A 13431-nucleotide genomic window follows, 5' to 3' on the forward strand; every position below is an offset into this window, starting at 1 on the left:
TTGCGTTCTAGTTTGCGTGAAGTGATCACTATGATATGCATGAGAAAGTCCTACTAAAATGGGTGAAGATATCGTGGTAGATTATTAACGAAGCAACAATTGACAATTCTTGTAGTGCCGAGTCAAAGTTGTCCATATAAGCCCATGTATAGTACTATCACTTGTCGTGGAAAATTTTCATGTGTAACCAAGTATGCCTATCGGTTCAGCTATACACTTCTCAGGTCAAATGGTCCTTGGAAGGGTAGTGAGTTAATCAGCCTCAACCTGTCCTCTGGCATCACCCTTCCAAGCCTGCGGCCTAATTATAGCGAGGCCCAGCGAACGGCTGCCTAAATCTCTAGGCGAGATGATCTCATTCCAGAAAGCGCGTCGTGATGGGGAAATGACCGTCGTACCCCTCCATCTGATAACTTTAATAATACTGACTGATTGGAAGAAAGACTGAGGGGCAGAGGTACGCGAGCAGCACTACTCCGTAATAGGAAACAATAACGGGTTGTTGAGCTGCCGAGGCGGATCAGATAAAAATCGGGGCCGACCGAGAAATTCTGGCTGTGGAGATGTTCTGCTTCTGTTCTTGTTGTTGAGTTCTTCATTTTTCGATGTTTTGGTTTGAGGAGCCTTCTGGATGTAGTTTAATGTCTTCCATGCGGAACAAAGAGGCTTGTAAGCGGCCTGGCTCTGGAATTCGAAGGTGTGCGTCGCCCGGAAGGGCACCGCCGACCTCGCTGCTATCCCATCTGATAAGATGGACCGCAGTCGAGAGCGGATATCATTGGCTGCTTGGGACCCAGTTCTGGCAATATCCGGAATCACACGACCCGGTGTCCAACATTCCACAGCTTCCAAAGTACCGTGTTGCTGATCCTGATGGAAATATGCCAATAAGCCACTATTGCTAGTCCTCCGTGGCATCCGACCGGAAGCCTTGGCCCGTCGATTCCAGACGTTCTCTTCCCCAATGAGTGGAGTATTGCGCATCATATTGGTCAGTTCTTGTGCCAGCTTTGCGGTTCGTCCCACGATAGAACAATGAAGTTATCTGCGATTGCTCGGAGGAAAGGGATCCATTGGTTCCACCGGTAGCGATCTTGTCTTTCGGTTTTGGGACGTGTCTCTCTTTCGCCGAAATTATTACGTCCCCGTCCTTTAAAGCAGTGCTTCCGCCTGTTTTTCTCGGTTTCGTTTTCGTAGTCTCCTTATTTTTTGAGTTACCTCTCCTCTCTTCTTTGAATATTTCTCATATTTTACGGCCAGTCTTTCGTGCCAAGTGTCAACATGCCATCAGCCACAAGCGTCTCTACCATCTCGCGACAGTTTCGCGTCTTGGTGGTCGGTGGCTCTTATGGTGGTTTAAGCGCAGCTCTGACGCTGCTGGACCTGTCTCACGGCCGAGTGGCCCGGTTCAATCACACGCCCGATCCTCAAGCCCCTCAAAAACAAATTCCCGTCCAGATAACCGTGGTGGACGAGCGAGATGGATTCTGTGAGTATCTTTTCCCTACTTCACAACTCCGTAGTCCCAACAGATCACTAATACATACACCACCCTAGATCATCTGATCGGCTCACCCCGGGCATTGGCGTGTGAGAAGTATGCGTCCAAGACCTGGACAAGGTTCGAAGACATTCAAGCTTTGAAGTCTCCGAATATCCGCTTTCTCCGGGGTAGCGTGAACTCTGTGGACTGTCAAAGCAAAGTAGCCCGTATCCTCGACGCCCACACCAAGGAAACGAGAAAGGAGAAGTATGATTTCCTAATCGCTAGTTCGGGATTGCGACGTGTTTTCCCGACGGTTCCGCAGTCTTTAGACAGAGATGAGTTTATGGATGAGGCCAAGAAGCACACGGATGAGATCCGCAATGCTCATGATGGCATTGTGGTTATCGGAGGAGGTAAGTCGATTATTGAATATGGTATTCGGACGTAGCTCATGGTCCTATAGGCGCCGTTGGCGTGGAAATGGCAACTGAATTGAGGATGCTTCATCCCGATAAAAAAATCACCCTGATTCACTCGCGCGAGCGTGTACTTTCAGCTGAACCTCTCCCGGTTGATTTCCAAGACCGCGTTGGATCTCTTCTCGGGGAGGCGGGTGTGAAGGGGATCTTTGGACAACGGGTGATCGACATCACAGCCATCGAGACGGAGGGAGGACGACGGATCTGGAAGCTTGAGTTGGCCGATCGCAGAAATATCTATGCGGGCCACGTCATGAACGCCGTTTCTAAATGCGTTCCCACGTCGTCGTACCTTCCGAAAGAGGCTTTGACTGAAGAAGGTTATGTCAAGATCCAGGCATCGTATGTTAATTTTTCACCCCCTCCCTGTATGGCGATTCGCAGTCAAGTCTAACCCTGCATAGCACGCAATTCCCTAAGAACGTCCCCAACGCAGACCATCACTTTGCCGTCGGTGATATGGTATCCTGGTCGGGAATCAAACGCTGCGGCGCTGCGATGCATATGGGCTACCATGCAGGCAACAATGTTCATCAGCTTATGCTATCGGAGGTCTCAAGCAGCAAGCCTGAGTTTGTGACTCTTCAGGAGGTGCCTCCAATGATGGCGCTCGCTATGGGCAAGACGGCAGTCACGTACACCCCGGATCAAGGGACGAAGGATGGCGAAGATGTCCACGACGTTATGTTTGGTGATGATATGGGCTATAGCAGTAAGTGGCTCGCATGACGTTTGGCGATGACGTTTGGCAATGAGTCTGACATGAGATTCTCTAACATTGTGCAGTTTGCTGGAATTATATGCGCATGTCTGAGCCTTTCAAGGCATGATTCAGCAACATATACGACCTTTCAGTTCGACTTGACAGATCAGGTATTTGTCGTCAATTTGACATTTAGGGAGATCATTTGGTCTTCCTTTTCTTAGCCATTCACTCGGGGACTCGAGTCTGCAGCTTTTGTTGGGTTTAGTACCGCGCCCCTGTAGTGAATGGGCACTAATCAGTTGGTTATGGTCTGACCACGGGTTCACTGGCGTTTTGGTCTTCTGATAGTTGCCTTTGTCTAGACATATTTGACGTATCTCATCTATAATCTACCATTGAACTTTTGCCTTAATTCTCCCCTTTCTCTCAGTACGGCCTACTTCTAAATGAACCGCGCAATTAGGACGGGTTACAGAGCAAGCAAACTAGTTATAAGACGTGTTTAGAGCTACCAAAAGACGCTATTGTGATATCCATCATACAAGTCAAGACCCATAAATGAGTCTGCCAAACACGAGCTTGTAATTCATTACTGCATTTCCCGTGGTACCTGCCACATGAACTAATTATCCGCACACGATCGCCTCAGTCTAAGCCTCCGACAACGCCTGCTTCCTCGACTTGGACTGGAGATCCAAGTAAGGAGCCTCGCCCAGACTGCAGACCCGGTCACCAGCCCGGGCTTCTACATAGTCGTAGGTGGCGCAATGCCAGGTAGATCTGTTATCCCACACAGCCATATCATTCTTGTTCCACTTGAAGCGAACCTGCGCGTCGTGGTTCTGGGTGACCAGCTATTGATAGGGGGTCAGCATCCTACCCTTGAAGTATAAACCTGTGGCTTCAAACTTACATTGAAGAGATAGTGTAGCAGCATATCCGACTCATCTTTCGTCACACCGTTGATACGCTTGGTGAATCCCTTGTTCACATAGACCGACTTCCAGCCCGTGACAGCTATAATTGAAAAATCAGTACTGCAACCCACAACCCCAGGGAGAAAAGCGGGGGATCACATACGGTTAGTCCGGATCACGGGATGCACAGCCTTGAGGTCCTCGCCCGAGTTGAGGGGCGACCCTCGGATTCCCTTCCGCAGCGGATTTCCCAACCGGCGCGCCTCATCATGGAAGAAGTTGGCGTCATGAGTGGCCGTCAGTCCTTCCAGGAAAGCTGCCATTTCAGGTGACAGGCGATCATAGATCTCATATCCTGAGGCCCAGAGAGTGTCGCCGCCTGTCTCGGGAAGAGTATGAATCTTGAGCATGGCGTAGTCGGAAGGCACGCGCTCGAAACTGATGTCGGTGTGCCATCCTACTGAGGCAAATCGGCTCGTGTCACTGAGTTGGTGGGTAAGACCGCCTCCTTTCTTTTGTTTTTCGCTGCTGATGACGCTGATTTGGTCGCCCAGTTCACTGCCTTCTTCGGTAAGGGGGTGGACGTGGAGGCCGGAGGACTCGGGCTGCGGAAATGTCAGTGAGTCCTCTTTTGGAAAGATGGATGGGAAAGAGTTGGAGACTTACGCAACCGGCTAGGAGAGTCAGCTTTTCACCGAATTCGCGCATCTGTTGTGGTGTGACATTTTGATCGCGCAGAAAGACGACGCCTCTCTTGGAAACTGGGAATTGTTAGGATCGCAGGATAAGCTTTGGGGCACAGAAGGCTCACTGGTCACCGCGAGATCCTTCATAATCTGGTCGCAGTTCTCCGACTTGAGGATTTCTGCCACCTGGAGACCCTGGTACTCTCTACCAATGACCGGCGTCAAGTCTTGGTGGGAATACGAGTCTAATGATCCTGAATACTGCAGGGGTTCTGAGAGTCGTGGGCGCGACTCTTCATGTCCTCCCCGAATTGTCGAAGTCGAGGCATTTTCAACGACTGAAGGCATGGTGAATACTAATCTGTCTGATTATTATGGTATTGATTGCAACCCAGAACAGCTAAGTATGTGAAATATCGGCCAGCGCCACCCGGTGGAATCACAACCGTTTATATAGCCGACGATGTATAGAGAGTACTTCTTTGCTCTGGAGACAATCACGACATCGACATATCATCCCCACCTCGGCAAGGGAAACGTGTCGGGACAGATAAAACATGGAAACAGCGGAAGTCAATCGTACCACATGTATCGGGTGTTACAGTGAAACTGATGCTATCTACTGGTTGTCATTGTCGCATGTTCCATGCTGGTCCGCCACGACCTGACTCGGTTTTCTAGTCGACCGGTGACAAGGGCGTCCCCCGCATCCAGCACGTTGAAGGTTCCGCCTCCTCGACCACCAGTCACAAGCCGACGGGGCTGCTATCGGCGGGGCGTCGGCGAAATTTTCGGAGGGATGCTTGCATCCTGCCAGCCTGTCGCTCTAGTGCCGGCCGCTAAGATGCTCCTCCCAGCGAATGAACTGTGTCCGTGGGCAAGCCGCGCAAGTCTCTACCCAGCGTGGATGTGAATAGGCACTGGCCACATAATAGCAATAGCGACAGGACAAACCTGGGGAAGCCCATCAGTTGACCCTATGAGGAATAGGTTACATCATATTGCCGAGCTGCAGAAAAAAGAGGATATCTGGGGAAGCGCATCTGCGATCTTCAACAAGAGTGAATTTTACCCGCCCTACGTAAACCTGATGACTATCGTTGATTCGATCAGACCCATCTTTTCAAGGTGCTTCTCCGGGAGCACCTAAGGGCCATTGGCCAGAATTTTCTAGGGTGCTGTTGGAATACGGCTAGGTCGCGCACACCCAGGGCCCTAGGCGATGATGTGCTCCGTGATCCGTCTTGTGCAATCCGGTTAGTCTCCTTCTGGATTGAAGGTATTCGTGCCCAGCAGTAACATACAACGCCACGGATATGGTTGGCTGAGAGAGCAACCATCGCCATCCGCCATTGCGAATATTGGCACTACACCATAATTTTCAACCGTCATGCCTCTAAGGCATATAAGTATATAGCCATGGAGGTTGCTCCCACGCTTGAGATTTCATCGTACCTCTGCCTTTCCCGCATCCTCATCACTTGAAGACTTGTGGAAGCAGCCATGGCCGATATCGAGCAGGCCTTCAAGGGCTCCGCCAAAGTTCATGATGTCGAAGATTCTCAGTCTTCTAAGGCTTCAATCGAGGTTGGGCAGGAAAACCTCGCTGGAGTCACCCCTCCTCATGAATCATTCGAAGGATACCATCGATTCGACCCGACTGCTACCTGGACGCCTAAAGAAGAAAGAAAACTTGTTCTCAAGACCGATCTGATGCTGCTGACTTGGATCTGTTTCATGGTATGGCCGATACCCTTGATCGCTCGAAATGAATGTACCCAAACAAGGGCTAATCAAAGTAGTTCTTCGGACTCCAACTCGACCGTGGAAATTTGTCGAACGCACTCACAGACCATCTGCTCGCGGATCTGGGCATGACGACCGATGATTACAACAATGTAAGTGTCCTACCTTGGTGTGAAGCGCATCGCTAACCTTATAAATACGTAGGGCAGTACCATTCAGCTTGTCTGCTTCCTGGCCGCCGAGTTCCCAGTCCAACTTCTTATTAAACGATATGGTTTCAAACGCGTCCTTCCCGCTATGATGCTCGCATGGAGTTTGGTATCCTGGACGCAAGCCTGGATGACCAACCGAGCTGGATTCTATGTGACCAGAGCTCTAATCGGCGCCTTTGAGGGTGGCTTCATTCCCGGTACAATCCTCTTTGCAACGTACTTTTACAAGACCAAAGAACTCGCGGTCCGGTTGGCATTCTTCTGGTCCACGCTGAACGTGAGTTTCTCCTTCGCACTGAACCCTCAAATCAATGAAACTGACCACAACTTCATTAGGTTGCACGTATCGTCTCGTCTCTTCTGGCCGCCGGAATCCTCCAGATGCGTGGCGTCGAAGGGAAGTCAGGCTGGTTCTGGCTTTTCCTCATTGATGGACTGCTTACGTTCCTCATTGGACTAGTCGTACGCACTCGTCTCCAATTCACCCAAACAAACCCTCTCTAACAACCACACAGAGTCTGTTCTACCTTCCCACATCCCCAACCAACACCAAGAGCGTCCTAGTCCCTCGCCCCTGGTACACTGAGCGCGAAGAAGTGATCATGATCAACGTAAGCCCCCAACCTCAATCCCCACAACCAACAAAGCACCTACCTAACCACCGCACCAGCGCCTCCTTCGCGACGACCCCTCCAAAGGCCTCACACATATCAACCAGCGCGCCACCCTACACGACATCTTCGAAGCCTGGAAAGACCCCTCAATGTGGGGTCTCTACTTCATCGGACTGGTCGCCTACATTCCCCAAGGCCCCGTCCAATCCTACCTCTCCCTCACCCTGACCCGCCTCGGCTTCGACAAGTTCGACGCCAACATGCTCTCTATCCCTTCTGCCGCCCTGCAAATCATCCTCATGTTAGCGGTCTGCAAAAGCAGCGACATCTTCGGCGAACGCACCTTCCACTGCTTTTTCGGAGAGTTCTGGTCCCTCCCGCTCCTCATCGCGTTGCTCAGATTACCGGACCACGGATACAATTGGCCCCGGTTTGCCATTTCCACCATGATCTCGGGATATCCGTATTTTCATCCGATTGTGTCCGCGTGGATCTCGGAGAATACGTTCGATGTCAAGAAGAGAGCGATTACGGCTGCCACGTATAATGTTATTGTGCAGGTTGGATCGATTATTTCGTCGCGTGAGTACTTGTGTTTACTATTTGATGGGTGATTCTGTGAGCTTGATTGGCTGACTTGTGTCTTAGAAATCTATCGGTCGAGTGACTCACCGTACTACTACACTGGGAATAAGGTGCTTATTGCCCTGTGTGTGCTCTCGTTGGTGGTGTTTGTTCTTCAGCGCGAGGTCTTGCGGTATTTGAACAGGCAGAAGGAGAAGAAGTGGCAGGCTCTGTCTTCTCAAGAGCGAGTTTTGTATCAGGCCGACAAGGAGGCTCGTGAAAAGGAGGGCAATAAGCGGCTAGACTTCCGCTTCAAGTACTGAACGAGGAGAGCGTATATGGTATTTAAGCTGACAGGTATGGTAATTTGAGTCTGGTATTGGGTTTCATAGCTACATAATATAATGCATTTATTTCAAGATATGCTGATCATAGGGTATATATGAAGTAGGAGTGTGTTCATAAATTAGGTGCGGGTTTTCGTTAGGGCATTCAGAACGTCAGGCCAGGAAGCCTTCCCCGGACAAGGCTGGATCAAGGAAGTCATTGCCCGAGAAGTAGTGATCGGGCGGAAACTGACCCTCAGGGATCTGGGCGATGAAATCACTGATCAACATCTCGACTGATCCAGAGGGTAGAGAAGGCGACGGGGAGGAGAAACTCAAAGGCGTGCTTCTCATATCATCGAAGGCGGGGTATGGCAGGGTGCTGAGACAAGGGTTATGTGCAAATTGAGAATAGTCAGGCTGCGGAAGTGTTGTCCCTGGAAATGTGGGGGAAAGCATATCTTCGAGTGACTGGAGATCGTTGTACCCGCTCGCCTGCTCCAGACTGATACGATCTTGGGGTTGCTGACCCATAGGCTGCATGCCAGAATGCTGGGACGACCAATTGCCGATCGTATCGATGTCGTCAGGCATGGGACTTGCAGCTTCCACTGCAGCAGTGGACCCTTTATGGGCTAGCCCTTCTCCACCTGGAACAGAATCGATCGTTCCAGGTAGCATTTTACTCTTGACTGGGATATGCGGGTCTCTTATTGGCGGCGATAGCGCAGGGCCACTTCGAGCTTGGGCGTCTGCCATTTTCTTATACAGTAGTTCCGCTAGCTCCTTGTTGCCCCCACCTCTGAAGGTGGAGAGAATCGAGTGCAGTCGGGCTAGGATATTGCTGGGGCGGCTTTCATTGTCCCAGGCCGGGGCACGGGGCAACATTGCAAGATCTATTACGGCATCGGCGAGTGAGCTGGCAATCTCGTAGAGTTTCAGCTCCTGCAGTCTATAGTTAATGCACGCCCTTCTTAGTGTGGCTCAAAATCAACATACCATACCGAGCCCGTGGGCTTCAATAGCCGCTCTCGGTAGCTGAGAGACTATGTTCAGTAGCTCTTTTGCGACTAATATCGGAAAGGACGGAGATGTCGGCCAGTAAGAAGACGAGCCCTGAGGCCTTTTCTTGGACGAGACTTTCCACAGAATCATGCGCATCCAGTGTCTAGTGACGCACAGGTCTGCTTTCTGTACGTCCGAGATGTGGTCCAGCAGGGCTGATCCGTCTTGCAGATTATCCTGCAATAGCCCCAGAAACCGTTTGTCCAGGTTATGGACTTCATTGGAGATTGTGTCCATTCCACCATGGTCATCCTCGATGATATCGAACATTTTTGATTGTTCGAACAGACGAAAGAGATTGAGAAGTTTCAGGAACGCGGGGAGAACCTGGGGCTCATCATTCGCATCAAGATCTGGAGTTGAGATATCGGTCCTCAAGACAACCGGAAGTTTGTGGAGGATGCAGACACCACTAGATAAAAACATTAGTAACATTGGCGCAGAAAGACCAGTGTACCTACCGTTCTGTCACGAACAATAGCCATAGCACCCGACGGCGCATTTGTTGCTCCTCCGGAGAAAGTCCACTGTATGAGGCTTCTCGATGTAGATACATCATCTGAGCCAGTGTGATGGCCTCCCTGAGGTACAAGAGTGATTCGCTTGCGCCTGACTGCTGATTTTCGTAATAAACATGCAGGAAAAAGGCCGTCCGCACATTGTTCAAATTGAGTCTTGATCGATAATCGCAGGACCTGCGGGCCCTCATGCACTCCGTTGCAAAGGTTTCGGCAGTTATCGACTTGTCGGGAAGGGAATTCTGCCCTAGCCTTAACTGAGCGATCGTTGCCGCTGCCACGGCAGTTGCCAGTGCGTAGGTTTCGTGGTCCTTCACTTCGGTATCCTGTTGCAAGATTGACATGACACTTTCGACGTCGACGATGGGCCAGACGGGATACATTCGCACGTGGTAGATATACAGCGGAGAAGCAAGGACGTTTGTGGGTATCCGAGATCTGCGCTCCAAGAGTTAGATGGTCGCAAACCACCAAATAATGCCACCGTCGGGGATGTAGCGGAAATGCTGCATTTTTGTGACCAGCGAGGAGAATAGTAGATATTAACGCACCTTTCTGATTTCTCGCCGCATTTCTGAGGCACTGGTGTCGGCGTGTGGTCATTTTCCAGGACCTCCCCGCTCAGCGGAGCCGAGGGTAAAGAAGTATGTATTTCAACTCCCCGCTGCGCTTGGTCTATGAGGTACTTGGTTGTCGCCCGCAGCTTCTGGGGACCACGAGGCTGTTGAACTCGAATGTAGGTGCATTTGATGCGTGCATTGAAGCACGACCGGCACGGTTGGCCGCCACCACAGCGGATCTTTCGAATCTTACACCCGTCGCATGCTCTCTTGGTTATGCTTGTTCTGGAGGACATTTTCGCGTTGTCGAGTCACCGGTGTAGCGCAAGCGATTCTGGCTGAAAGCATGACAAGATGAAGCAGGAACAGGATGAGGGAAAGTTCGACGGCGACAGTGTCAGTTGAGCCGAAATTCAACCAGTAGCGTGACGCTGCATTTCCAGACTATTCGGGACTTCAAGGGGAGACGCTCATCCCGAGGTCATTGCGGGGCAAGCCATGCGTTGTTTGAGTGGTGCAGCTCGAAGCGAGGCACTGGTGCAGGCGTGGCGTATCCGAGTATTCAATGGAGCAGACTCAGGGTGACTCCGAGGTGATGTCCATTACGGAGTAGAGTGCTGTCTTACGATCTTTTCGTCGCGAAAGCTGTTGCGACGATGCGGTACGGGCGATAGCGGTGATTGCGCCTTCATCTCCACGCGGCACGCCATTGTCCAGACCCACCCGGTGTGCCTGGCATCCAGCATGCAGTTAGCGACTTGGAGCATCGTGGCCTTTTCAAGCAGCAGAAACTTGATGAAACTGTAAAGTCAAATGGACACAGAAGTAAAGGCCAAAACAGGTGGTGGTTACGGAAAGAGACGTTTGTAGTGAATTTGCGACGTTGACCTTGTACCTCGCCAGAAGCTCTGGCATCCAATCTGGCGATTGCAGAGCAATTGCTAATAACTGTAGCTTATTGCAGGATTCGAAAATGACAGGAGAGTATGAAGAGGTGAGAATAACGTAACCTGATGATCATCCGAGAATTTCCAGCAAAGATGGAGAGGAAAGCCGGTCGCTGTTGTGTAGATTTTATTTGGCAACTGCGTGCTGTCACCTGACCTGGTATTCTTCTGTAGACGCTTCTTTCTCTCTTGCTAATCTACGCTCCGAGAAGGCCACCGAGATCACCTCCTGATTTCTACAATGCTACCCTCAGTTGTGGAATCTACACGGTAAAAGATGAAGATAGACCCTGAGCAGCCTGGCCAGGCCACTAGTGCCGATGCTAACGGCCTCCAGACTAAAAGACCCTCCGAGTATTCCTCCGACGCCTCTGCTGGCCTCCGCATTAGCCCCTCCGTGTGCTGCTGCCCGTATGATTGGCCTTGACCAAGCACGAGGACCCGGGGTTCTCGTCGAGAACAGCGCTGCTGGCCAATCGCCGTGGAGATGCGATTTCACCTCCGCGGGCGCGACGCAATGACTGTCGCAACCTGGCAGATAAATTGATTCGTGGCCCCTCGTGGGATGCAATTGTTTACTTTGCCTCGCTTTATTGACTCCTTTTCTATCCCTCAACTCTGAAAAGTACTGTTTTCATAATCATGGCGTGGCCTAACAAGAACAAGGACATGCTCTATCGGCGGGTGGGCAACTCAGGCCTGCACGTCTCTGCACTTGGTCTGGGTGGATGGTTGACGTGAGTGTTGCGGCCTCACTTAGCAAGGTTTAGCCATGACTGACATTGTTTTCCTTAGATTCGGCGGTCATGTCGAGAACGGTACAATCTCCAAACCTAGCCCGCGAGTGTACCGACTCTAATTGCTCCCACAGAAATCACATTTAACTGCATGAAGCAAGCCTACGACTTGGGAATCAACTTCTTCGACACGGCTGAAAGCTATGCGGGTGGACAATCAGAGATTGTCATGGGTCAGGCCATCAAGAAGTTTGGCTGGAAGCGCAGCGATCTCGTCATCACCACCAAGGTAAGCCACATCGCTTACATTACCAAGAGAGGTACAGATTTGACGAAGTATAGCTCAACTGGGGTCTCGCAAATGGCGAAATCTTGATTAACAACCACGGCCTGTCCCGTAAGCACATCGTCGAAGGCACACGAGCATCTCTCGAGCGTCTACAACTCGAATACGTCGACATCATCTACGCCCACCGCCCCGATCGCCTCACACCCATGGAAGAGACCGTGCGGGCCTTCAACTATGTCATCGAGAAAGGCTGGGCCTTTTACTGGGGTACTTCGGAGTGGTCCGCGGACGAGATCAGCGAGGCGTGTGGCATTGCCCGAGCTCTGGGACTGATCGCGCCCATTGTTGAACAGCCCCTGTATAACATGTTGGATCGGCAGAAGGTGGAAGGGCAGTACCAGCGGTTGTACTCCCGGTGCGGAATCGGCTTGACCACGTTCTCGCCCTTGAAGATGGGTCTTCTCAGTGGCAAGTATAATGATGCGACGACGCAGCCTCCACCGGGTTCTCGGTTCGCTGAGAGCAACGACAAGTATGCAAGCAGCGTACGCCGGGACTGGGAGAACGAGCAATGGGCGGGAAATATTAAGAAGATCGTGGGGCTGAAGGTAAGCTGTCAGAGCGTATGTAAAGGCGTTGGCTAACCGATTCAGGCATTGGCGGACAAGATGGAAGTCAAGCTGTCGCAGCTGGCACTGGCATGGTGCTTGAAGAACGAGAACGTCTCGTCTGTTATCACCGGAGCCTCGAGGCCAGAACAGGTTGTCGACAACGTGGAGAGTCTGAAGCTGTTGCCGCGCCTGACACCGGAGGTTATGGCGGAGATTGACGAGTATTTGCAGAACAAGCCTGCTCAGGATCCTGCTAGACAGGATTAGAGCAATAGTTAAGATGAATAATAAAGATGAATAATGATGCATGAGCTGCCATCCTACAACCTAGAATTCAACAGGCCCAGGCACGTGTCTACCTCCATTACATCACCCCCGCATCCCTCTCCGCCCTCCCCCTCCAACATCTCCTTCTCCATCCTCATCTTCAAACCACCATGACCTCTACTACACATCAACATCCAACCACCCAACACCAATTGCCGATTACACGAATCTCCCAACCAACATCCCCACCCCTACCCGCATCCCAACCCACCCCCCAACCACAACAACAAGCAATACCCACCCCCCAACCACAACCCCCATCCTCATCCCCATCCCCAAAACCAACACCCCCCCTCCTCCTCCTCCCCCCCGAACTCCACCTCCAAATAAGCACCTACCTCCCCCTCCTCCCTACCCTCTACTACTTCCGCCAAACAAACACCTACTTCCGCTTCCTCCTGCCCGCACCCACGCACCTCGAGCTCCTCACCGCCGAAACATCCGACTACGCAATCACGCACGATCTCTACGCCTGTCGATATTGTTTGCGTTTGCGGCCGGGACGGTGCTTTGCGGATCGGATGTTGAAGCGCGGACGGGGACGGTCGGCCAGGATGGCGGAGAGGGGGAAGAGGTTTTGTTTGGAGTGTGGGGTTAGGCCGAGGGGGGAGGATGAGGATGAGTGGGGGGAGGGAAGGGGG

At 51.6% G+C, this 13431-nt stretch overlaps 5 protein-coding genes across 5 annotated transcripts; 3 read left to right on the forward strand and 2 right to left on the reverse strand.

Annotated features, from left to right (window-relative positions):
- The first annotated feature begins 890 nt into the window (after window positions 1-890).
- On the forward strand, window positions 891-3042 carry BO80DRAFT_382007 (putative pyridine nucleotide-disulfide oxidoreductase AMID-like). The gene is made up of 5 exons (XM_025716868.1): window positions 891-1489; window positions 1558-1899; window positions 1950-2307; window positions 2370-2677; window positions 2752-3042. Exons 1-5 carry the CDS (start codon window positions 1282-1284, stop codon window positions 2793-2795), a joined length of 1260 nt encoding a protein of 419 aa, XP_025575526.1. The 5' UTR covers window positions 891-1281; the 3' UTR covers window positions 2796-3042.
- A 133-nt stretch (window positions 3043-3175) lies between these two features.
- BO80DRAFT_464853 (TauD/TfdA dioxygenase family protein) lies at window positions 3176-4622 on the reverse strand (the record flags this gene model as incomplete). Its single annotated transcript, XM_025722684.1, has 5 exons — window positions 3176-3525; window positions 3585-3688; window positions 3752-4193; window positions 4255-4349; window positions 4400-4622. 5 exons carry the CDS (start codon window positions 4620-4622, stop codon window positions 3322-3324), a joined length of 1068 nt encoding a protein of 355 aa, XP_025575527.1. The 3' UTR covers window positions 3176-3321.
- Window positions 4623-5482: 860 nt separating this feature from the next.
- BO80DRAFT_72588 (putative MFS transporter) lies at window positions 5483-7822 on the forward strand. Its single transcript, XM_025724753.1, has 7 exons — window positions 5483-6014; window positions 6077-6172; window positions 6225-6509; window positions 6569-6694; window positions 6748-6843; window positions 6903-7428; window positions 7495-7822. Exons 1-7 carry the CDS (start codon window positions 5778-5780, stop codon window positions 7731-7733), a joined length of 1605 nt encoding a protein of 534 aa, XP_025575528.1. The 5' UTR covers window positions 5483-5777; the 3' UTR covers window positions 7734-7822.
- Window positions 7770-10595, reverse strand: BO80DRAFT_382013 (C6 transcription factor). The gene is made up of 4 exons (XM_025716869.1): window positions 9871-10595; window positions 9263-9757; window positions 8736-9213; window positions 7770-8681 (listed from the first exon to the last, which is right to left on the reverse strand). The coding sequence occupies exons 1-4, from the start codon at window positions 10173-10175 to the stop codon at window positions 7911-7913; spliced, it is 2049 nt and encodes a 682-aa protein (XP_025575529.1). The 5' UTR covers window positions 10176-10595; the 3' UTR covers window positions 7770-7910.
- Window positions 10596-11427: 832 nt separating this feature from the next.
- On the forward strand, window positions 11428-12759 carry BO80DRAFT_493664 (putative voltage-gated K+ channel beta subunit (KCNAB)). Its single transcript, XM_025723830.1, has 5 exons — window positions 11428-11563; window positions 11622-11644; window positions 11698-11852; window positions 11906-12460; window positions 12506-12759. Exons 1-5 carry the CDS (start codon window positions 11469-11471, stop codon window positions 12728-12730), a joined length of 1053 nt encoding a protein of 350 aa, XP_025575530.1. The 5' UTR covers window positions 11428-11468; the 3' UTR covers window positions 12731-12759.
- The last annotated feature ends 672 nt before the right edge of the window (window positions 12760-13431 follow it).

The sequence above is a fragment of the Aspergillus ibericus genome, assembly GCF_003184845.1.
Source record: "Aspergillus ibericus CBS 121593 unplaced genomic scaffold BO80scaffold_19, whole genome shotgun sequence".
Classification (NCBI taxonomy): domain Eukaryota; kingdom Fungi; phylum Ascomycota; class Eurotiomycetes; order Eurotiales; family Aspergillaceae; genus Aspergillus; species Aspergillus ibericus.